The sequence below is a fragment of the Pipistrellus hanaki genome (assembly GCF_964339955.1).
Source record: "Pipistrellus hanaki genome assembly, chromosome: 10".
NCBI lineage: Eukaryota > Metazoa > Chordata > Mammalia > Chiroptera > Vespertilionidae > Pipistrellus > Pipistrellus hanaki.
Window position 1 is genome coordinate 18,083,912 of NC_140512.1, and position 24,036 is coordinate 18,107,947.

The 24,036-nt window shown below is 39.0% G+C and overlaps 2 protein-coding genes across 5 annotated transcripts in view; one reads left to right on the top strand and one right to left on the bottom strand.

The window, feature by feature from the left end:
* Positions 1-23,177, top strand: DNAJC2 (DnaJ heat shock protein family (Hsp40) member C2). Of its 4 annotated transcripts, none has more exons than XM_084897830.1 (17): positions 1-303; positions 2,333-2,523; positions 5,944-6,019; positions 6,884-6,982; positions 9,672-9,813; positions 11,804-11,884; positions 13,454-13,519; positions 14,400-14,491; positions 14,565-14,686; positions 15,096-15,245; positions 16,659-16,747; positions 17,021-17,090; positions 18,741-18,925; positions 20,111-20,211; positions 20,333-20,440; positions 22,445-22,602; positions 22,817-23,177. In XM_084897830.1, the coding sequence occupies exons 1-17, from the start codon at positions 240-242 to the stop codon at positions 22,889-22,891; spliced, it is 1,869 nt and encodes a 622-aa protein (XP_084753956.1). In that variant the 5' UTR covers positions 1-239; the 3' UTR covers positions 22,892-23,177. The 4 variants fall into 4 exon arrangements, with proteins under 4 accessions (XP_084753956.1, XP_084753957.1, XP_084753958.1 ...); XM_084897831.1 differs by having other exon boundaries at positions 22,448-22,602; XM_084897832.1 differs by having other exon boundaries at positions 33-303; positions 2,422-2,523.
* Positions 22,599-24,036, bottom strand: part of PMPCB (peptidase, mitochondrial processing subunit beta) — an 11,850-nt gene continuing 10,412 nt past the window's right edge. The window contains exons 10-13 of the mRNA XM_084897835.1: positions 23,729-23,814; positions 23,564-23,652; positions 23,351-23,426; positions 22,599-23,261 (exon numbers count right to left, since the gene is read on the bottom strand). Of these exons, the coding sequence (XP_084753961.1) occupies positions 23,197-23,261; positions 23,351-23,426; positions 23,564-23,652; positions 23,729-23,814 (316 nt within the window). The 3' untranslated portion in view covers positions 22,599-23,196. The remainder of the gene's footprint in view (positions 23,262-23,350; positions 23,427-23,563; positions 23,653-23,728; positions 23,815-24,036) is intronic.

Sequence of the window (24,036 nt, forward strand, 5' to 3'; positions counted from 1 at the left end):
ATCCGTGGACGGACCAGGCTGCCGCACACGCTGGCGGAGGGCTTGGGGGGGTCGAATGGCCCCAATGCACAGGAGAGATCCAACCCGGAAGTAATTACTGGCTGTCTCCAGGCGCCGGTTCCCGGGCATCGTGGAGCCAAGGCGCGAGGCTCGGACCGGGAGGCAGCGCTGGGGAACGCTAAGCGCGCTCCGCCGGGGACCCGAGCCGCTGCGCCCGCGGGGCTGGCCCCGGCGCCATCATGCTGCTCCTGCCGAGCGCCGCGGAGGGCCAGGGCACCGCCATCACCCACGCCCTGACCTCTGGTACGTGTCCACTGCGCCCCGGCTCCGTCCCCTCTCAGCCCCCCTGCCTCAGCCCCCGGCTTCCGCGACCCCCAAATCTCCCAGCCCTGGCCCCGGCCACCAGCTCCCGGACGCGGGGGGCCGTGACGAGCGCCTTTTTGCTCCCATCTAGACAGTCATCCGTCCCCGATCAGCGAGGGAGGGGGCGTCCCTTTTCGGCCCCTCCAGATCGCTCTCTTCCCGCGGCCGCTGGCTCCCGCCGTCCTCCCTCTCTCCGTCCGCCCCGCTTCGCTTCTCCAATGTCATCACTCAGACGCTGTCCGCATGCTCCGTGCGAAAAGGCTGGGCTGCCGGCGAGGTCCGTGCAGAGGGACCGTGCCCGCCGCTGCAGGGTCCCGAGCGTGCAGCCCCGGGCAGTCAGTCGTGCACGTCCTGGACGCGAGCCTCCCGTCTCAGCCACCCACGTGATCCCCACGGCCGCCTGTGCACACGCTTGTTGTTGAATGTGGCTGTGAACGTAGATCCCGGCACGTGTGGCATTCGTGCGCATTGAGGAGCCTGTGTGTGTGTGTGTGTATGTATATATATATAGTGTTGAAAGCAGAGGGAGAAGGCTGGAAAGGTGACGTGCTTCACCATTACCGGTGTGGCCCACTGGTTGGCGCCGCCTCTGGTTCCATTCCATTCCCATCAGGGCTGCTGGCTGGATCCCCGATGCGGGCTGGATCCCCGCTGCAGCGCACAGGGGGAGGCAACGGGTGGAGGTGTCTCTCTCTTTCTTCCCTCTCTGAAATCGATAAGCATGTCCTCAGATGGGGATTTAAAAAACAAACATGGTGAGAAAACAAAGTCACATACACACAAGATCATGTCTATGTTGGTTTCAGAGAGGAAGGGAGAGGGAGTGAGAGATAGAAACATCATTGATGAGAGGGACTCACGGATCAAACCCGAGACCGGGGCACGTGCTCTGACTGGGAAATGAACCTTGCCCTCCTGTTGAACCTTGACCTCTTGGTTTTTAGGTGGAGGCTCACCCACTGAGCCACATGGGTAGGGCAGTACTTACCGAACACTGTTTGAATCCTCTCCTGTGGTAATAAAGCAATAAATGATAATGTATGGTAGAAGACATCTTAATTTCCATAGCTAATTAAAATATAAAAAGTCAGTTATTTTTAGAAAATTGTGGCTTTAGGTACAAGGGGAATATTTACATCTTGAGTTATTGATAACTGAACAAAGTAAAGCTTTTGCTTTCATATGGAATATGACATTAGAATTAAGATGTTAACTTTTTCCCCTGACCTAAATAACGTTTTTTGAAGTGTTAATATACAAGTTTACAGTGACTAATGTTAAAGCCTTCCTCCGAAGTGCTTCCCACGGTTTGTCAGTCAATCTTCCAAGCAATCATATCAGGTAGATCTTTGCTCGCGTTTTGGGTTGAAGACATTTCCCGCTCATTTCACACAGCCACTAATGGTGAGACCTCGACTAAACCCAGCCTCTGATTTCAGGCCAGAGCTTGTTCCACTATAGCAGTTGTTTTAACAAGTCCCCTTCGCTGCTGGACAATTGTCTTTCAGAACAAATCACTCCTAGAATTCTTAAAACATTTTAAAGCTATTTGAATTCAGGGTTTTAAAATTAATATACGTTGAGTTGTTTTTAGAAAGTTGTCTTGTTTTTTGACAAGGCTAGCTCTTGATGGTTATCATTTATTGCTTTATTACAATTATTGGTTCTAAAAGTAAAAGTTTGCAACGTTTCTCCCTGTTCCCCCCCACTTCCTCTCAGATCTCCAGAAACGTGTTGGTTTATTGTTGACATTGATGAATGTGCTTGTTTTCTCAGCTAATTGGAAGAGGTTTATTGAATAGTCTAAATTTATTGCCAACCCTCGTGTTAACTGGATTATTGCAGCCATTTTCTTAGTTGATGGTTTTAAAATTATATTCTGATGCTATCACTGTTTTGATCTTATTACCTTGAAACAGATTTATTCCATGCAATACATTGAAGCCTCTCTTAACACTTTCAATCACAGCCTCAACACTCTGTCAAGTTGAACCTGTGGGAAGATGGTTTGAAGCTTTTGTTAAGAGGAGAAACAGAAATGCTTCTGCCTCTTTTCAGGAACTGGAGGATAAGAAAGAGTTATCAGAGGAATCAGAAGATGAAGAATTGCAGTTAGAAGAATTTCCCATGCTGAAAACACTTGATCCCAAGGACTGGAAGGTATTTAATGACTGAATCTTTTATTCAGTCAGATGCTTTGTTAGACACAGGCAATGTTCTCATGAGTTCTCCAATAACAAACCACGTTTTAAGATGCTTCAGTAAGGCAGCTATAGTTGAGTACCTTTTCACTGGTAAGCCTTGAGTAGGATAGTACTAGCTCTTTCTGCTGAAGAAGTTTAGGAAGGCCTCGCAGAGAAGGTACTGTTTGAGCTAAAAGGATGAGAGGCAGTTTGTGAAGCAAAGAAGGGAGAAAAGGTGTTCTGAGCAGAAGGAATAGAGATGCAAAAACACAAAGGCGTAAAAGAATATGAACCACCTTTTTGGGATTGGTTAAGATTAGGGTAAGGGTTGTTCTTGAGGGAAGATGGTGAGAAATTCCGCCTAAAACAGACTAGATCAGCGGTCACCAACCTTTCAGACCTCACAGACCACCGCTTGGCGACCACTCCTCTGTATCAAACTCTGTAGTGTCGTTTTTATGCCATGATAAGGAAGGAATTTTATTTCAGGGCGATAGGAAGTCATTAAAAGTTTCTAAGCTAATTTTAGAAAAGTAATTCTCCTGGCAGCACAGAAAATTGCTTGAAAAGGGAGGGCAGGTCTGGAGGGGAAGTGAATAATTTGCTAGTATAGGCCTAATGCAGTAATTTAAGCCTTTGAGTGAATGCCTGCTGCTTGAATTAAATTTGTGGTTGGGTGTTGAGGAAGAGGTGATAAATTTGGGGCGGAGGGGAGGTAGTCTTGAGAAGTTTTGACCCTGTCTATGTGTCACCAGAAAAGGGAATGTATTCAGAAAACCTCTGTGCTTTTGGGCTTGTTACCAACACTGGGATGCCATTGTAGAGTTTGAAGCCCTGGCATTCTTTAAGAACTTAGGGGGGTGGGGGAAGGACAGAAATGGAGAGTCGTGAACAATTACCCGGTTCTTACCATAATTCAGCCCAGCATTCAATCAGGTCTCCTAGGATCAAAGTATAGAGAGACCAAAAGAAACCTCAGGACTGAGCTTTGCAGATCATTGATTGATTAGTAAAAATGACTGAAAAAGCTACTAAAGGTGGGAGGAAAACAATGGATTCACAGAAACTAAGGAAGATAATTTTTCAATCAAAAGAGTCAATAGTGCTGCCAATGGGAGTTGAAGCCAAGTGCGTGCAGATCGGTGGTCTTGGATTTGTACCTGAAATTGATATTGAAGAGAGCAACTTCGTAGTACCTGGGCTAGAAGTGGTCAGAGCTGAACTCCATTGGAGTGGTTTGAAAATTAATGCTTGAGGAGACAGCTTCTTCAAGAAGTTTAGCTTTGCCCAGCCCCTATGGCTCAACGGCTGAGATTGACCTATGAACTAGGAGATCAGGCTCAATCCCCAGTGTGGGACGTGCAGGAGGCAGCCAATCGGTGATTCCCTCATCATTGATGTTTCTCTCTCTCCCTTCCTCTCTGAAATCAATAAAAATATATTTTTTCTAAAAAAGAAGTTTAACTTTGATAGGCAGCTGAAAAATAGGATGGCAGCTGGAAAAGGGGTCAGGGAAAGCTTTTTGGTGTGGGTTTTTTTTGTGTGTGTGTGTGTTTTTTTTAAGATGAGATATAATAGAGCATCTTCTTATACTGATGAAAATAACCCAGTTGAAATTAGGAGGTAGCTGAAAGATGCTAGTATTTGAGGAGCCTTAGAAAAAATGGTATTCAGTACCAAGACGAAAAATGGTATTCAGTACCAAGTCTTGGTAGGACAGGCTGTCTCAATTATGAATAAAGGGAAAGAAGGGAAAATGTATGGATACAGGTAGATGGTAGAAAGAAGCTGGAATTTGATAGTGTAGTTTAAGGGTTTTTTTTTAATATATATTTTATTGATTTTTTACAGAGAGGAAGGGAGAGGGATAGAGAGTTAGAAACATTGATGAGAGAATCATTGATCAGTTGCCTCTTGCACACCCCCCACTGGGGTTTTCCTGCAACCAAGGTACATGCCCCTGACTGAAATCGAACCCAGTACCTTTCAGTCCGCAGGCCGACGCTCTATCCATTGAGCCAAACCGGTTTCGGCTAATTTAAGTTTTTTAGTTAAGCAAGAGGCACGGACATTAATGAGAGGGTTGAGAAGGGTCTGTAAGGTTTAAAGAAAGACCAGAAGACAGAAGGTACTAGTATGTGATAGTAATCTGAGTGGAAAGGTGAACTAACTGAAAAAGTGTGGTTGCCAGGTCTAATCAAGGGTCAATCCCTATGAAATTTGCAATCCTGAGTTTGAAGGTAATCCAGTCAGTCCTATTTGACTTTTTTCTCCTATCTTTTATGCTCGTAACTCCCCTTCCTTCCCACTCATTCTCCAATACTAGAGTTCTGTAAGGAGCCTTCACTCCAGTTGCTACCCCAACTTCTGAATTTGCAATGCTGTTAACCAAAACAGAAATGAAAGCAGGTACTTCTATTGAGAGAAGCCTCATCCCTCAGTTTCTCAAAATTTCCATTTAACCTATCTTCTTTGGTCCCTATGGCTCCTAGTTCTTGTCTATCACTGCCCTAGGGCTGCTGTAATGCTCTCTTCAGATCTGAAATCTTCCTGGCTATACTTTCATTTAAGAATGGCCGTGGGGCCAAAACCGAATGGCTCAGTGGTAGAGCGTCGGTCTGTAGACTGAAAGGTCCCAGGTTCGATTCCGGTCAAGGGCATGTACATTGGTTGTGGGCACATCCCCGTTAGGGGGTGTGCAAGAGGCAGCTGGTCGATGTTTCTCTCTCATCGATGTTTCTAGCTCTCTATCTCTCTCCCTTCCTCTCTGTAAAAAAATCAATAAAATATATTTTTTAAAAAGAAAAAAAAAATGGCCATGGAATATTAATAGATTTTAAGAGGAAAAAAGGGTTCTATGGTCAAGTAAGTTTGGAAAATGCTGGTTTTTACAGATTTCTGTTTTCTTAATTGCAGAACTCCTGAGAGCCTTTATTAGGCTTATGTGCATGAAATCATCAAAAAGGCTATACAATGCCAAACCGGTTTGGCTCAGTGGATAGAGCATTCGTCTGCGGACGAATTCTGGTCAAGGGCATGTACATTGGTTGTGGACACATCCTCAATAGGCGGCTGGTCGATGTTTCTCTCTCATTGATGTTTCCAGCTCTCTTTCCCTCTCCCTTCCTCTCTGTAAAAAAATCAATTATATATATATATATATATATATATATATATATATATATATATATATATTTTTTTTTTTTTTTTTTAAATGGCTATACAAGAGTCTGCATTTCCCAAACTTAAATGACCAGAGAACCCATTTTATACAGAATGTCGCGCTGGACTTCTATCATGGGAACATCTCTGGGAAGCACTGTTCACGGAGCTAAAACACAAGAGGTAGTATCTATTGCTGCATTTTAAACTTGACTCCCTTTTATGTCTTTATCAGAACCAAGATCATTATGCAGTACTTGGACTTGGCCATGTAAGATACAAAGCTACACAGAGACAGATCAAAGCAGCACGTAAGTATTTAGTTATTTTGAAATAACCAGATATCTGGTATAGGAAATGTTTTCCTTTTAAAAAGATGTGCAGGATCATATTATAGTTTATAACCTTAACTCTAAATTGAACCGCATGTATCATATGGTTATACTAATGCCTGGCCACACTCCTTTACCTTCAGAACAAGGAAGAAAGCAATCAGTCTCATGAGTGGCCTTTCTCATTAGGAATAAGAAATCAGGGTTGTAAGTGTGTGTGCTTGTGACAGGATAAAGAACATACTTCAGCCCAGCCAGTGTTGCTCAGTGGTTGACCATCAACCCATGAACCAGGAGGTCACAGTTCAATTTCTGGTCAGGGCACATACTGAGGTTTTGGATTCAACTGCAGTTGGGGCATGTGTAAGAAGCAACTGGTGGCCTTAGTCGGTTTGGCTCGGTGGATAGAGCGTCGGCCTGTGGACTGAAGGGTCCCAAGTTTGACTCCAGTCAAGAGCATATGTCTAGTTTGTGGGCTCGATCCCCAGTGAGGGGCATGCAGGAGGCAGCCGATCAATGATTCTCATCATTGATGTTTCTATCTCTCTCTTCCTCTTCCTTCCTCTCTGAAATCAATTTTAAAAAAAATTTTTTTTAAAGAGGCAATTGGTGGATGGATATCTCTCTCTGTCTCTCTCCCCTTCCCCCTCCATCTCTCCCTATCTCCCTCACTCCTCCTCCTTCTTTCTAAAATCAAAGAGAAAAAATAGCTTGGCCAAAATCAAATAGTTCTTTCCTCTGTACTGTATACCACTTCTAAATCACTCTATAAGAAACAGTAATAGTAGAAATTGGGAATGTCTAAAGTAACAAATAAATAAATAAATCTGGCTTATTTTGTAGATAAAGCAATGGTTTTAAAACATCACCCAGACAAACGGAAAGCAGCTGGTGAACCAATAAAAGAAGGAGATAATGACTACTTCACTTGCATTACTAAAGGTAAGGAAATATTTTAGTCAGAAATTTCTAATAGTGATGTTTACTCATTTTCAGTTACATGCGGTTATTTTTGGTAATTTCCCCCAAAACCTCACTCAACAACACCTGACAGCTTTTCAGAAATGCAGAAGCTCAGGCCCTACCCCTACTGAATCAGAATCTGTATTTTAATAAGATCACCAGGTGATTCTTTTAAGTAGCTCAGCCTAGGGTGAATTTCATACTATTAGATCTAATAGTGAGAATATTAAAATCGTTCTCATTTCAGATACTTTATGAGATTAAACTGTTCCTCAGACATTTTACTAATTTATATTAAGAAGTTGTTTGTGCCGAGACTGGCTTGGCTCAGAGGATAGAGCGTTGGCCTGTGGACTGAAGGGTCCCGGGTTCAATTCCGGTCAGGGGCATGTACATTGGTTGCGGGTGCATCCCTGGTGAGGGATGTGCAGGAGGCAGCTGGTCGATGTTTCTCTCTCATCGATGTTTCTAGCTCTCTATCCCTCTCCCTTCCTCTCTGTGAAAAATCAATTATATATATATATATATATATATATATATATATATATATATATATATGAAGTTGTTTGTATCCTAATATAGGACCCACAAATGTTTATTGGTAATCACATAACCATGTCCTTGTTAAGCAGATTAATAAATGTTTCCTTAAATGTGATTTTACATTTTGATGCTAATTTTTTTTAAATTGTAACACACCTTTTAAACGCATCCTTATTGGCCCACTTTTACACAAATGCTCAAGAACCCTGAGATCCTTTGGTCGTTCACAAGCTGGGGGACTAAGTTAATTTTCTAACAATTTGTTTTTCCTCAGAGTCATGTTTTCTTAAGTGATGAGTATTTTTTTTTTTCAATTACACTTAACTTACAATATTAGTTTCAGGTGTACAGCCCAGAGATTAGACATTTATATAACTTAAAAAGTGATCACTCAATAAGTCTAGGACCTATTTGACACCATACATAGTTATTGTAATATTACTATCTATAATCGCTATGCTGTACTTTATAAACATCCCCGTGACTGTTCTGTAACAACCAATTTGTACTTCTTAATTCCTTCACTTTTTCACCCATATCACCAACCCCCCTTTCAAAATGTTCTCTCTATATGAGTCTGTTTCTGTTCTGTTTGTTCATTTATTTTGTTTTTTGGTTTCCACACATAAGTGAAATCATATGGCATTTGTCTTTCTCTGTCTGACTTATTTCAGAGGGGTTTTCTGTAGTAGTGTCCTATAGAGTCCAGTCGCGCACCCTCTTGGGTCACCTGAGCTTGGTGCTCCAGGTGTGTGACCCGTGTGGATTGGCTTCAAGCACTGGGCACAACCACCACGGAGGATCTGCTGTTCAGGGGCCAACATCACAGAGCAAGACTGGCTTCTATGGGGCTCCAGTGCCTAACGAGTCTGCCTCGAGTGTGTCGCTCATGTAGGTGGCTGAGTGGTCCTTCAGCATGGTCTGCAGCTGTTCACCAGGTGCACTGGTTTTGGGGCCTCCTGAGAGGTGCAGGCCAAGTCAGCCACCACCTATGCCTTTTCTAGAGCTACTCCGCATGAGCCACAAAACAATCTGCAGATGGCCGCTGGGCTTGGGGTGCCTGGAGAAGAAGAGCTGCGTGTGTACTGAAGCCGGTCTAGGGCCACTTAGCAATGTGTACGAGGCATACACAGGCCAGATGCTGCTTGTTTGAGGTTTCCGAAGCATGAGCGAAGACAGGCCATTTGTATGGAAAAGCCACTGGAAAGAAACAGCTTGGGTGGGGACAGGGTTTCAAGAAATCACCAGGACAAGGTGAACAGGGTTGCTAGGTTGATGGAGACTCAGATAGGCCACCTGTCTGCTGATTCTGTGGGAAGAGGCCTCAGCAAAGGAACAGTGGCCTCTGCCAGCATTCCTGTCTAGGAGAAAGTTACCCCTTCAGCTCTCACCCTAACTAAACAATTCAGTTCCTCCCGTATGTCCCTGGTGTCTTTCTAACTGCTGGCCCAGTGCTAGAGTTCAGAGCAAGTGAGTTGTGTTAAGTTTGTGCCTAGGCCCTTTAAGAGGAACACCAGGAACTCCAGCAGCCCTCCATCTCAGCCACCATCCCTGCTGGTTTTCAAGCCAGAAGTCATGGGACTTCTCTTCCTGGCACTGGGACCCCTCACCCCTCAGGAGGAACCTCTGCAGCTGAGATAGCCCTCCTGATTTTTATCCACCACATGTTGGTGTGGGACCACCCTTTCCTCCATTCCACATCACCCCTCCTAACCAGCCTCGGTATGGCTTCTTCACATCCATAGTTACAGGACTTCTGTTCATCTAGATTTCAGGGCTTCTGAATGATGGTTGTTTTGTAACTTAGTTGTAATTTTGATGTGATTGTGGGAGGATGTGAGACCGCATTTACCTGTGCTGCCATCTTGATCAGAAGTCAAGGGATGAGTATTTTTAACTGTTGTTTTGTCATTTGCCTTTCAGAAGAGCCACTTAAAGGGGTTAAGTGCAATTATATCTACTAGTGCTAGAGCTTACTTCACCTAGATTAAATTCTACCCCCCAAGCTCATCAAATTTTAAATGTGAAAAATAATAACGTTTTTTAAAGGAAGGGGACTTTTTTTTTCCTCATAAGGAAAAAAATGTCAAGTCATGGTAATATGACCTTATCATTTTTTCCTCAGCTTATGAAATGTTATCTGATCCAGTGAAAAGACGAGCATTTAACAGTGTTGATCCTACTTTTGATAACTCAGTTCCTTCTAAAAGTGAAGCAAAGGAGAATTTCTTCGAAGTGTTTTCCCCGGTGTTTGAAAGGAATTCCAGGTGAGTGAAGGTATCCCTTTGTGACCATTATGTTCTATTGCAGCAATTTTCAATCTTTTTCATCTCATGGCACACATAAACTAATTACTAAAATTCTGTGCCACATAAAAAATATATTTTCTTCCTATCTGGCAAAAAAAAAGGTATAATTTTGATTCATTTACACCAAACGGCTATTATTGTGTTGGCTGTTGTCATTTTTTTTTATTTAACAGGGAAAAGAGGTCATTGCCCCTAACTAACTAGTCGGGTATTGCGTGTTTTAAACATTCTTGTGGCACACCAGTTGAAAATCATTCCTGTATTGGCCTGCTTCTTTTAGTCTCTAGGTTTTTGTTTGGCTCTCTAAACAGAAGTTTTACTTTTCTATAGTGAAATTCTTTTATAACTCATGAAATGTTTTCCTTTTGAGTTTTCCTTGGGGCAGACTGCTTTTATGTAGTGTGATACTGTTACTTAGGTGACAGTAATTTCCCTTTTTTTGTTTCTCTCTTATTATTAATGAGTACATTACTCTATTTGGCCCATTATCACTTGAAAAAAGCTTTTGTTTTTTTTAATGCATATTTTTATTGATTTCAGAGAGGAAGGGAGAGGGAAAGGGAGATAGAGTCATCAGTGATGAAAGAAAGTCACTGATTGGCTGCCTCCTGCATGCCTCTCACTAGAGATCAAGCCCGCAACCCAGGAATGTGCCCTGACAGAAAATCGAACTGCAACCTCCTGGTTCATAGATTGACACTCCACCATTGGTCCAGGCTGGCCAGGATTTTGTTCTATTTTTTGAACATGTGTTTATCATAAGGTTCTCTGACTAAGGATGATTTATATTTAAGATTAAAGCATATGTAATTTATTTCATTTAAATCAGTTTTTTTTTTTTAAATATATTATATTGATTTTTTACAGAGAGGAGGAGAGAGGGATAGAGAGCTAGAAACGTCGATGAGAGAGAAACATCGACCAGCTGCCTCTTGCACACCCCCTACTGGGGATGTGCCTGCAACCAAGGTACATGCCCTTGGCCGGAATCGAACCTGGGACCTTTCAGTCCACAGACCGACGCTCTACCACTGAGCCAAACTGGTTTCGGCTTTAAATCAGTTTTTACATAAGGTGTACCAGTATTCTAAATTTTTTGGTTACATCTGCATTGAAAGGTTTTTTATGGAGTACATCTGGACTGCACATTGATTCAACTGTAGAGTGTGAAAAATTTCTGATACCTGGATTCCACCTAAAGAGATTGTGATTTAATTGTGATTTCAATTTAATAGTTTTTGAATTCATGTAGGGTTTTTAATGTTCCTAGATGCATTCATGTTTGAGATCCACTTTGATTAGCCATTTGGTGTGGTTTAATATTTATTCTAATCTTTCTCTTCACATTTGTTTTGTAACAGTATTAAAGGTGGTTAAAAAAAAAAAAAAAGACAATGTATTATTTTTTTGTAAAATGGTTTATAGATGGATAACAAGTTAGTAAGTAGCCTTAAGATCCTTTTACTATGTGATGTCTGTGATGGGTGAGGTGCTGAACCTAAAAGTCTGACTTTTAGAGGAAATGTGGTGGTGGTAAGGGGTGGAAATTTGTTCCCTCTGTGAGTACTAACATTAAAAGGCTAGGCCTGCAGGTTGCTGTACTGCCTGTTTACAGGAAGGAGCCAAGTGAGCTTGGGAAAGGGGGCTTAGCGCCTACTTTTCCTAGCCAGCTACTGGCAGCTGCTACAGCCCTGTAATCTATAGACTGATGATAACCTGATGTTAAAACACCATTTCATTGTTTGCTCGCCTATTCCTATCCATCCTTGTCCTCTATTGCACCTGTGTTGTTCTACACACCACTCCTAATTTCCCAGCTCCATCTCTTTAGTCTTAGAGGACCTAAGAGAGGAAGATTTAGGGGTTAGTAAAAACTGTTGTTTTTAATAAATTTGTCTGTTGAACTTCTGTACCAAATTTTTAATTGAATTTTCTTTTAATGTTTCAGATGGTCAAATAAAAAAAATGTTCCTAAACTTGGTGATATGAATTCATCATTTGAAGATGTAGATGCATTTTATTCTTTCTGGTAAGTGAATACACTGACTTTATGATGCTGTCATTTTTTTTTTTTTTAATATATTTTATTGATTTTTTTTACAGAGAGGAAGAGAGAGGGAGAGTTAGAAACATCGATGAGAGAGAATCATCGATCAGCTGCCTCTTGCACACTCCCTACTGGGGATGTGCCCACAACCAAGGTACATGCCAATGACCGGAATTGAACCTGGGACCTTTCAGTCCGCAGACCGACGCTCTACCCACTGAGCCAAACTGGTTTCGGCCATTTTTTTTTTTTTTAAGGCTAAGTATTCAGTAAATACTTGATTGACTGTTCATAAATTAATCGAGCGATCAAAAGCACTGTGTTCAGAAATTAATAAACACTCTGTTAGCTCCTGTATGATAGTTAGGCTTATATGATTGTTTTTTCAATGTTTTCTATTAATCACATTTCTAGATACCATGCACACTCTAATGGTAAAACATTAAAACTGAGTAATCATTTGAATTGAATAAAAATAAATACACCTTCACTAGCTATCTTGCTACTAAAAGTACTTGAGTATGTGTGGATGAAATAGTACTATTTGTCTCTTTAACTAATTTCTTAATTTTTAATAAGCATAATATTCAGTGGCCACTTTATATGTGCTATATTTTCTCATTGATATCTGATAAATTAAAACATAAAATCGCATAAAACAAAAATGACAAAATTTAGCTCTATCAGTTATAGTTACTAAAAATAACCAACCACTACTATGGTTACTTTAAGAGTTGACACAATAGCAGTGATGAAGGCAAGGAAAACTTAACAAGTTCCCAGGGAAAGAGAAACCTAATAGAAAACCTAACAAGGAGGTTTGATTTTTTTTACTGGAGGGGAATGATAAGTATATTTTAGATTTTTCATACTAAATACAGTGTCATTAAAAAAGAAAGAAAAGATTTGAACATAGTGTTAATTCAGTACCAGTACGGTGTGGAGGGGATTTATTTTTTTAAAAAAACACCTCATTCACTTGCCATTAATATTGGGATTTTTGTTTGTTTTGTTAATCCTCACCCAAGGATATTTTTCCCATTGATTTTTACAGAGAGTGAAGGGGAGGGGAGAGGGAAGAGGGAGAGAAACATTAATGTGAGAGAGACACATTGATTGGTTACCTCCCATACACACCCTGACTGAGCAGGGGATTGAACCTGTAAACCAAGTATGTGTCCCTGACCAGGAATCGAACCCGAGACCTTTTAGTGTACAGGCTGATGCTCTAACTCACATGTGTCAAACACAAGGCCCGCGGGCCAAATCCAACCCGCCAGGCCTTGCAATGTGGCCCGCACCGCGCTGTCATCACTGCACTCCGCTGTCAGTTTATGACATTGTCAGTTTATGACTGTTCAGTAAACCATTCGGCCCGCGATTTAGGCTGGATTTTAGATTTTGGCCCCTTCTCTGATTGAGTTCGACACCCCTACTCTAACTAATGAACAATATCAGCCAGGCTGCCATTAATGTTTTTTAAAATTATATACCTCTTAAGTTAATTTTAAGGAATTTATTTGTTTTTATTTTACTTATTTTTGTCTACAGGTATAATTTTGATTCTTGGAGAGAATTTTCTTATCTAGATGAAGAAGAAAAAGAAAAAGCAGAGTGGTATGTATATCAATCATTAATAAAGGAAGATTTTTTAAAATTATATTTTTATTGATTTCAGAGCGGAAGTGGGGGAGAGAGAGAGAAAGAGAGGAACATTAATAATGAAAGAGAATCATTGATCGGCTGCCTCCTGCAAGCCCCGTACTGGGGATTGAGCCCGAAACCCGGGTACATCCCCCTCTAGGGAACAAAATGTGACCACCTCCTGGTTCACAGGTCAACGCTCATCCACTGAGCCACAATGTCTGGGCAAGGAAAATATTTATTTGGCTTTTTGGTATTTGTAATGATGTAAAAATATACTATATATAAATTAGTTTTTGATACTTTGAGAGCCCTCCTCTCATATGTTAAGCTATTGTAGATGAGGCCAGATCAGTAGTTGGTTAAGATATACTAATGCCATGGAATATAGAATTGTCCAAAAAACTCAATTCAGAAAATTATTTTTCTTCTGGTTGCTTAACTTATGTTCTATTTTAGTTTTCCCTTAGAAATTGTTTGACATAAATGTTCCAAAAATATTAATCCAAATTAATTCTAAGTAAAATCACTATTAACCCTTTGCACTCCGCTGTTCCCTCTCAGGGGACATCGGAATTCTAGCATATCACTCGGATGTCCCCTCTCAGGAGACATTGCAGTTTATTAGTGATTACGGGGAATTGAGTTATTTCAACACATGTTTCCGCCGCAAAGTATCGTCGAGTAGCTGGTAGCCAATGTCCAGAATGGTTCGGAGTGCAAAGGGTTAATATTAGTAGCATTATAACATAGCATTATGACCTTCTCAGACATTATTTACATATAATACTATGTTATATTTTCAGTCATACCTATGAGCAATATTTTGTTTCCAATATTATCTATTTTATAGTCGTGATGAAAGGAGATGGATTGAAAAGCAGAACAGAGCAACTAGAGCACAAAGAAAAAAAGAGGAAATGAACAGAATAAGAACATTAGTTGGTAAGTGTAATTAATTTTTTAAGTTCTTTAATTAAATGTTAGAAATTCAAAAGATTGACTTTCTTTCTGGTAGACAATGCATATAGCTGTGATCCAAGAATAAAAAAATTTAAGGAAGAAGAAAAAGCCAAGAAAGAAGCAGAAAAGAAAGCAAAAGCAGAAGCAAAACGGAAGGAGCAAGAAGCTAAAGAAAAAGTAAGATGACATTTGATGAAGTTGGACTTTAATATTCATAAAATCTTTAATTTTCAGATCTAGTTTAGAAACTATTATCTGGATGCAGAGAATTAGCTTGCTACTATGAATGAACAAGTTGGTACAATTGATAAATAGATAGATAGAGTGATCTTTACCAGCAAATTTTTTAGCAAAAACTTGACATAAATTTCTTTAATATCATGCTTATTTCTAATATGTCTGTTTTGCATTCCTAAGTGTGTTTGTAAAACTTTACCAGCTGCTTTTCCCAGTCCAACCTTCAGTCTTCAATACATTGATATAGCATCATTTTTTTAATTTATTAAAAGATTGAATTTTTGAATAATATAGAGCATTTAGGAATTCTAATTTTCTTATTAAAATTATTTTATTCCCCATTTTAAAGCAAAGACAAGCTGAATTAGAAGCTGCTCGATTAGCTAAAGAGAAAGAAGAAGAGGAAGTTAGACAACAAGCGTTACTGGCAAAGAAGGAAAAAGATATCCAGAAAAAAGCCATCAAAAAGGAAAGGCAAAAACTTCGAAACTCATGCAAGGTATGTCAGTCAGACTGACCAAGCATAGTTGCTGATTCCACTTTAAAATATTTTTTTTCTTATGCTATGCAAATATAAATATTTTTTTTTAATTTAACCGCCATGCCATTTTCAAAGTTTAAAAAATCCCACTTATTTAATATCCTAATATTTGGTCTATATCTTGTTTCCTTTATTATCTCAACTATGTCTTTTTATAGTTGATTTATTCAAATTAGAATCTAAATATCATTTAAAGGCTTCAGTTATGTGTCTCCTAATTTGGTCTGTAACAGGCTTCCCGTCATCACCATCTTTTTCCCTGCCCACATGGCCATTAATTTGTTGGAGAAAACAGATCATTTGTTCTGATAATACACCACAGTTTGGTTTTCGCTGGTTGCTTCCTTAATGGTATAAAATTCTTAAATTAGAAAATGTTCTTTTAGAAGTTAAACAAGTTTTTAAGGATTTAAAAGCTTTTATTTTTATCTAAATAACATGATATCATTTGGGTGAATACTGGTAGTTTACATTCAAGTACAGTTTTCATTAATAAATAGTGACGAATAATACTAAAAGTTTTCAAGTGCAGTTTTGTCCAAGAGATGTTCTTACATTTTAAACTGGTAGAGTCAAAGACTAGTGCTATTATTCCTTAACAGGAAATATTAAGTATTTTCCTTAGATTTTACCTAGAAAATTATTTTGAGAAGGATGCCGTGGATCATAGTAATAAAGATCATTGGCTCAGGGCAAGCTGCTTGGGTTTGAAGTCATATTCTCTACTTACTGTCTGTGGCCTCAGGAGGTTACTTCAAACCCTTTTGTTCCTCAATTTCCTCACCTATATAATAACTGAAATAATACCTACTAATAGAGTTACTGTGAAGGTTAAATAAGATAATTTACATATAGAGCTGCCTGGCTTTAAGGAAGCAAAGAAAAGTGAGGAATGCAAGGTGTAAGTGTCAGCAATATTGGAAGTACTTTCCAATTGTACATCAGGTACATCATGGTGTTTTATTGTAAGCATAATTTTTCTAATACTTCCTATTCCTTAACACATCTTTTTCTTTAATTTCAGTAAATTTAAAATTTCCATGAAATTTTCCAGTTTGGCACTCAATAGATTTTGAGTCATCATACAGAATTTGATTAGATGATTCTCAGAGAACTCATTCTGATTTTTATAACATCCAAAAGTCTTCTGCACCATCACCATTTTGTTTTGCTCTCCTGCTCACTTGGGAATGCCTTTTTATTGCTAGCAGTCAGGGAGAGCCCTGGGAGTACCTCAAATATGGTTGTTATGGTCAGGCCATATGTTCATCTCAAGAACCTCTTGAGAACATCATGCTTTGTAATTGTGTTTATGAATATATTTTGCAGTGTCACTAGATAAGATGAAAATGTTTATGTTTGTGCTTTTAGACCTGGAATCACTTTTCTGACAACGAGGCAGAGCGTGTTAAAATGATGGAAGAAGTGGAAAAACTTTGTGATCGCCTTGAATTAGCAAGGTATAACTACAGAACTAACATTGAAGTCTTCAGCCCTGGTCAGGTAGCTGTTTGGAGCATTCTGCCAATATGCCAGTGTTGCGGGTTTGATGCACTGTCAGGGCACATAAAAGAATCAATTGATGAATATGTAAATAAGTGGAACAACAAATCAGTGTTTCTTTCTCTCTCTCTCTCTTCCTTCCTCTTAAATCAATAAAAATTAAAATAAAAAATCTATTGAAATTGTTTCCTGGGCTTAGGATAAAGTTTCATTCTTTCCCCCCCCCTTAGTTTACAGTGCTTGAATGAAACACTCGCATCATCTACAAAAGAAGTAGGAAAGGCTGCTCTGGAAAAACAGGTAATAGAGGAAAACATCACTTCTATTTGTATTTAACATTTAATTCTGCTTATAGTGTTGCTTTCACCTCAGTATTTCCCCACCTAACATAAGGCAAGAGAGCATTTCTCTTTGGGTCCCCCACTCTGCTTTGTTGATCTGAAGTGGTATTGTTGATTTAAAATTTATTCAGTGATATGGTTATATAACGTTTGATTTGTGGTGTCCTAGCACATTAATCATAGGTTTTTATTTTGTTTTTTAATCATTCTCAGAAAAAAAAAAAATTGTTTTTCCTATTCCTTGAGCATTTTTGTAGGATAATATTTAGAACCAAAAGATACATTTATTCTGTCTAGTCTCTACACCTTTTAGTTTATAGATGAGAAAACAGGTCCAGAAATTAAATTCAATGCAACAAGCATTAGTATCTACTGTATTATAGTACTACACACCCACATGATTCATAGAAATGCCTAATGCTATTGCTGCACAAAGGAGTTCAGGAACAATTATGCTGAAGGGAAAAGGCTTAAGGACCAAAAGATGGAAGGCCCACAGTAAATGCTACAGGTTAGACAGAAAATGCCAACCCCAAGGCAGAGTGGTCAGGGAAGGTTTAGTGAAGGGTTTGAGCCAGCCTAAAAGGAAAGACTGTGAAAATGAAGGTCAGAGTAACAGCATGAACTATAAAATACGGTAGCTGTAGAAAGTAGGGGGGAGATGTAGTTAAGAAAAATAGTGCTGCCGAAACCGGTTTGGCTCAGTGGATAGAGCGTCGGGCTGTGGACTGAAAGGTCCCAGGTTCGATTCCGGTCAAGGGCATGTACCTTGGTTGCGGGCACATCCCCAGTAGGGGGTGTACAGGAGGCAGCTGATGTTTCTCATTGATGTTTCTAACTCTCTATCTCTCTCCCTTTCTCTCTGTAAAAAATCAATAAAATATATATATTTTTTAAAAAGTAGTGCTAAATTAAGTATGTTTTTAATGTCATTAGTTTCCATTACTGAAGATCTTTGAGTAGGAAAGGATTAACTATTAATCTGGCATTGGTGGTCAGGATGTATTAGATAAGTGCAAGTGACTATTTATAAGAATGGAAGGGCTTGGACTGGAGAGTGATGATGGGAATCATTGGGATTTTGATGATTGGTTTTGAGAGATTGAGGTAAGAAAATGAGTCCAAGATGACTCCAAGATAGCATCCACAGAAGCAACAAAATCAAGAAAAGGTTTTCTTTTTTTCACTTGTGCATGTTGGAGGAAAGATTTTATGTAACAATGTAAAGGGTAGAACTTCAAGATAAAGCAGAGACCACTTTGCTGTGCTCTTATCTTTTTGTTGAAAAATATCTGCTGAAAGAGTTGGTATAAGCTTATTAAACAGAGGTTTGAAGTGGCCTTGTTTGGGCGAATAACCCAATGACCATAGACTTTAGTGTCAAAGGCACATAGAAATCACATGATAGAAATACAGGGTAGGTCAGACAGAGGGTGGTTCCAGAGCTCTGCAGCTGGAAGCCAGAGTGAAAAGCTGATGTCAGTTTTGGTGTTGGCCTGGGACATTGTCAGGGTAATACTGAGAGTTGAAAACCACAAACCCCAGCCAGAAAGGGAGTGTAGAGTAGCAAGATGCATTAAGTCCTTGGCTTATCTATTATATTTTGTAGATAGAAGAAATAAATGAGCAAATTAGAAAAGAGAAAGAGGAAGCTGAGGCTCGTATGCGACAAGCATCTAAGAATGCAGAGAAGTCAGCTGGTGGAGGTGGAAATGGCAGTAAAAACTGGTCAGAAGATGATCTGCAATTACTAATTAAAGCTGTGAACCTCTTCCCTGCTGGAACTAATTCAAGGTACTGATTTTAATTAAATTTCTCTTCAACCCAGAGTAGACAAAGCATTCAAGTAACAGCATTGGTTATAGCAGGAACTTCCAGAGATAGGCTTGTCTAGACAGACTGCCCTATTCTAAATTCTGTGTCAGAGGGAAGTGTGAAAAGCAGAGTCCAATTTGAACCTTCTAGTCTTTTTTTTAAAATTGATTTCACAGAGGGAGGGTGAGGGAGAGATAGAAACATCACTGATGAATTATTGATCAGCTCCCTCCTGCATGCCCCACACTGGGGATGGAGCCCACAACCGTGTGCCCGACTGGGAATCCAACCATGACTTCCTGGTTCCTATGCTCAACCACTGAACCACGTTGGCCGGGCTAAACCTAATAGTCTAATCAGCTTACACCAATACACACACATATACATGCAGCAACAGTATGTTTCATCCATTTCTCAGAAATTAAGAATCATAAGAAAAACCTTGACTGTTATGTTGGCTTATTCCATCGTGGCTTATATTGGGGACTAGAGTGTGTATTCATAGTCTTAATTCATTGTTGCTTCTGACTTCAAACCCAAGCTTATTGCAGTTTTGAGTTTAGAACTCAAAGAAGCTTTAGAGATCCAGATTCTCTCATTCTTTACATCAGGAAACTAAAGCTGTTTTCAGAATTATTTATCTCCTTACGTGTGTGTCCAAATGGTGGGATACACCAAAGAATGGTTTTTATTTCCATTGATTTGTACACAGAATCTATAAAGTTTTATACAGACTTGAAATTGAGATTATACAATATGATAGTTGATTTAAACATATGAAAAGAAAAACTATAGTCCAGGCAATAGTGATGATTAGACCACCAATTTAGAGCCAATTCTGTAGATACTGTAACTAACCCTTCTGCATTAAAAATGTTAGTCATGCCTGAGCAGCATGGCTCAGTGGTTGAGCATCAACTTATGAACCAGGAGGTAATGGTTCGATTCCCACTCAGGGCACATGCCTGGGTTGTGGCTTGGTCCCGTGTGGACGTGCAGGAGGCAGCCAATCAATGATCCTCTCCCTTCCTCTCTGAAATCAATAAAATATATATATATATATATATATATATATATATATATATATATATATATTTAAAATGTTAGTCATTCTGGTTTTTGTTTTAGAGTTTTTTGCCTTAAATATCCTATTGATTGTTCTAGATGGGAAGTTATTGCTAATTACATGAACATACATTCTTCTTCTGGAATCAAGAGAACCGCCAAAGATGTTATCAGCAAAGCAAAAAGTCTTCAAAAACTTGGTGAGTTAATTTTGCCAAATCAGTTTTTTTGTTACCTTGATTATTTTAAAATAATCTATGCAATTTAATGAAAGACTAAATGAGATGATCTGTAATATATTTAAATTTTTTCATTCCTCAGATCCTCATCAAAAAGATGATATAAACAAAAAGGCTTTTGATAAATTTAAAAAAGAACATGGAGTAGTGCCTCAAGCAGACAATGCAACACCTTCAGAACGATTTGAAGGTAATTAAATTTTTTCTATAAGTAGAAGATGCTAGCCATATATCCAGTGTAAGAATATACAAGACCTAAGGTCTGTGTTCTGAATGATTGGGAAATAAAGTGGTTAGACTGGAAGATGTAAAGCATACATTTTCAGGACAGTGATAGATTTACTTAACTACACTGAGAATCACAGTTCTTCCATTTCATATGTCCTTAGGGGAGAGGCTGTGTTTGCTTTCCTCACCCAATTTTACAAATCAGTGCTAAAGGATATTGGGACAATTGAAATTTGAGGTCTGTAAACTAGATAATGGTATTTTATCAAGGTCAATTTCCTGACTGAAAAATCCTATATAATAAAAGGCTAATATGCAAATTATCCTCTCAACTGGGAGTTCAACCAGGAGCTCTACCAGGGGGTAGGCCCTCCCCTGATCAGTCCCTGCCCAAATCAAGGGTGTGGCCAGCCTGCCAAATGCCCACCAGCCTGGCCTGACCCTACCTGTGCATGAATTTGTGCAACAGGCCTCTAGTACACTATAAATGTGTAAGAAAATGTCCTTATCTTTAAGGAAAAATATATGGAAGTATTTAGGAATAAAGGGGAAGCATGTCTGTAATTTACATGGTTCAGAATAAATGTGTATATAAAGAGGAAGAGGAAGCAAGCATGGTAAAATGTTCCGAAACCGGTTTGGCTCAATGGATAGAGCGTCGGCTTGGGGACTGAAGGGTCCCGGGTTCGATTCCGGTCAAGGGCATGTACCTTGGTTGCGGGCATATCCCCAGTGGCGGGTGTCTAAGAGGCAGCTGATCGATGATTCTCTTTCATCGATGTTTCTCTCTATCTCTCTCCCTTTCTCTCTGTACAAAATCAATAAAATATATATTTTTTTAAATAAAATGTTATTATGTGGGGAGTTGACATAGGATACATCAGGATTCTTCATATTCTTCTGAAATTATTTCAGAATGAAAAGTTATAAACTGTTAGGGTGCTGAAAAGATTGTGTTGGGTATTCTAGTCAATTTTATTGCTCTGGACCTATTTACATGTTTAACTGTAAATCATGACCCAGCCTCCCCAAGCCTCCTTCATAAGAAGGTCATGAATAGAAAATGTCATAGAGCGTTATAACTATTTTATGAGTATTACTTATGAAACTTTTGTTCATGTATATATGTGTGTTTTGGGATGTGCTATTATTGAGTTGCTGACAAAGTTTGGAAAAGTTCTCTTTCACTTCACACATTTGTGAGCCACCAGTCCTTTCTCCCTTAAACAGACTAATCTTGGATATGCTTTTCAGGTCATAGTACCAAATGTGTTTTGGGATTAACTAACAGCCTTGACTTTTACATGTTAATCTGTCTCTGACCTTTAATAATCCCATTTTTCCTGTATTCTTAAGATTGGTTTGATTTATTATCCCAAAATTTTAGTTTAAAAATATTAAGAACTTATATTCTGTATTGTCTCAATAAGCCAAGGTTGCAGGTACATATAAGAATCAACCAATGGCCCACCTGGTGTAGCTCAGTTGTTGAGTGTCAACCAATGCACCAAGAGGTCGCAGGTTCCATTCATGGTCAGAGCACATGGCCGTGTTATGGGCTCAATCTCCAGTAGGGGGCAGAAGGCAGCCAAACCATGTTTCTCTCTCATTGATGTTTCTATCTCCCTCTCCCTTCCTTTCTCTAAAAATCAATAAAAATGTATTTTTTAAGAGAATGCATAAATAAGTGGAACAACAAATCTTTCCCTTTCTCCAAAATCAATAAAAATATAAATTTTTTAAAAAGCCTTTTGAGATATTTTTCTGACATGTGAGCTATTTCAAGTTTTTTCTCCCTCTCATTAATATTTAGAGTTGTGTCTGATGTCTAAAAATTTGTTTAAAACTACACATCACAGATTTGAATGGGCATTTACCAAGATACCTATGCACCAGAAGACTCACTGGAAAGGTGTCCCAAGCATTTTTCTATAACTGGGGTTTTCAAATAAAAATTTTTCTTAAGCAGGTCCATGCACAGATTTCACCCCTTGGACAACAGAAGAACAGAAACTTTTGGAACAAGCCTTGAAAACATACCCAGTAAATACACCTGAAAGATGGGAAAAAATAGCAGAAGCAGTGCCTGGCAGGACAAAGAAGGACTGCATGAAACGATATAAGGTTGTAGATGTTTTGTGTTTATAGATTTTTGCTTACTTCAATACCACAGTAGTCATGGGCCATCTTAGAAGCTTTCAGAGTTCTGGGAGTTAGTAAAATCAACCTTTTAGTAGTATCTTTCATCATAGATTTATCTAATTTGAATGTTTTACACATTTATACCAAATACTAGAAATGTCTGCCAATTCTGAATAACACCCTTCTCCTTCCCTAGGAGCTTGTGGAGATGGTGAAAGCAAAGAAAGCTGCTCAAGAGCAAGTGTTACATGCAAGCAGAGCCAAGAAGTGACTTAAGACGATCTTTGTTGTGTGTGCATTTTTATAATAAAACTGGAAACACTTCACAAGCTTTCAATCTTGTAATTACACTATGGAGACAATTTGAAAGTACGCTGTTCCAACATAATTTCTTAAGAGATCTGCCATTCACTGTGGTAGCATTATCCGTTGAAAGTTTGACGCAGTATTTCATTCAAATTTCCAAGTACATATGTTCATTTTTATGTTTTCCTTTGGGGACTAATAGCTTAAAACTTGCCAGTCTCTATTAATTTTAAAAATATATATGTTCAAAATATTTTTCTTAGGAGCATCTTAATTGCGAAGCCAGCACATGTTACTGCGAATCTGGTTAAAATCTGGTAGTTGCTCAATGGGACCTAAGGATTAAAAGAAAAGAAAGTTAAAACTGAATAAAAGGAAGGTACTTAGCCAACTTTCTACATAGGAGAAAAGTGACCAGGCTTACCAACAGCAGCAATAGCTGGACTCTTGTCATAAATATATTTAGAACATACTTCTCGAATTGTCTCAGCATTCACAGCCTAAAATAGAGAAGACACTAGCATTCAGAGCTTTTTACAGTAAAAACAAATTCTATACCTGGAATGATACATATTTTTAGTTTTTGTAATAATATTTTTACACAAGACCCAATAGTAAGTATGTAAGAACTACTTACATCTACTCTTGCTTCAAGCTCAGGGATGGGAATTCTTCTGTTATAGCATAACATTTGCCTACCAATATCTTCACAAATTGGAGTAGAACCTGTATAAAGAGAAAAAAAGCTAAGCATTGGACTATAGATCAGTCATGAAAATAGAACTTAGATCTTTATTCTTACCATCGAGTTGCAACAACATGTTTGTTTTCAGAAGGTTTTTGGCTCGTGCAACCTCACTTTCAGTGACACTCGTACAGAGTCGCATCCTAAAAACCAATTGGAAAAATCAAAATGTCAAGTAGTTGGAGTTTTATGTAATGATCTAAAGAAAGACATGTGTTATACCACAACTTGATTTCAACTTATAAAAAAACTTGAAATTACTAATGATCCCAATAGCTAAGCAAAAGCTAATCTATTACTGATTAATTTCTGAAAATGATATGGCTAGCAAACAGAAGATCAATAAAATATAAAAATAGGCTAGC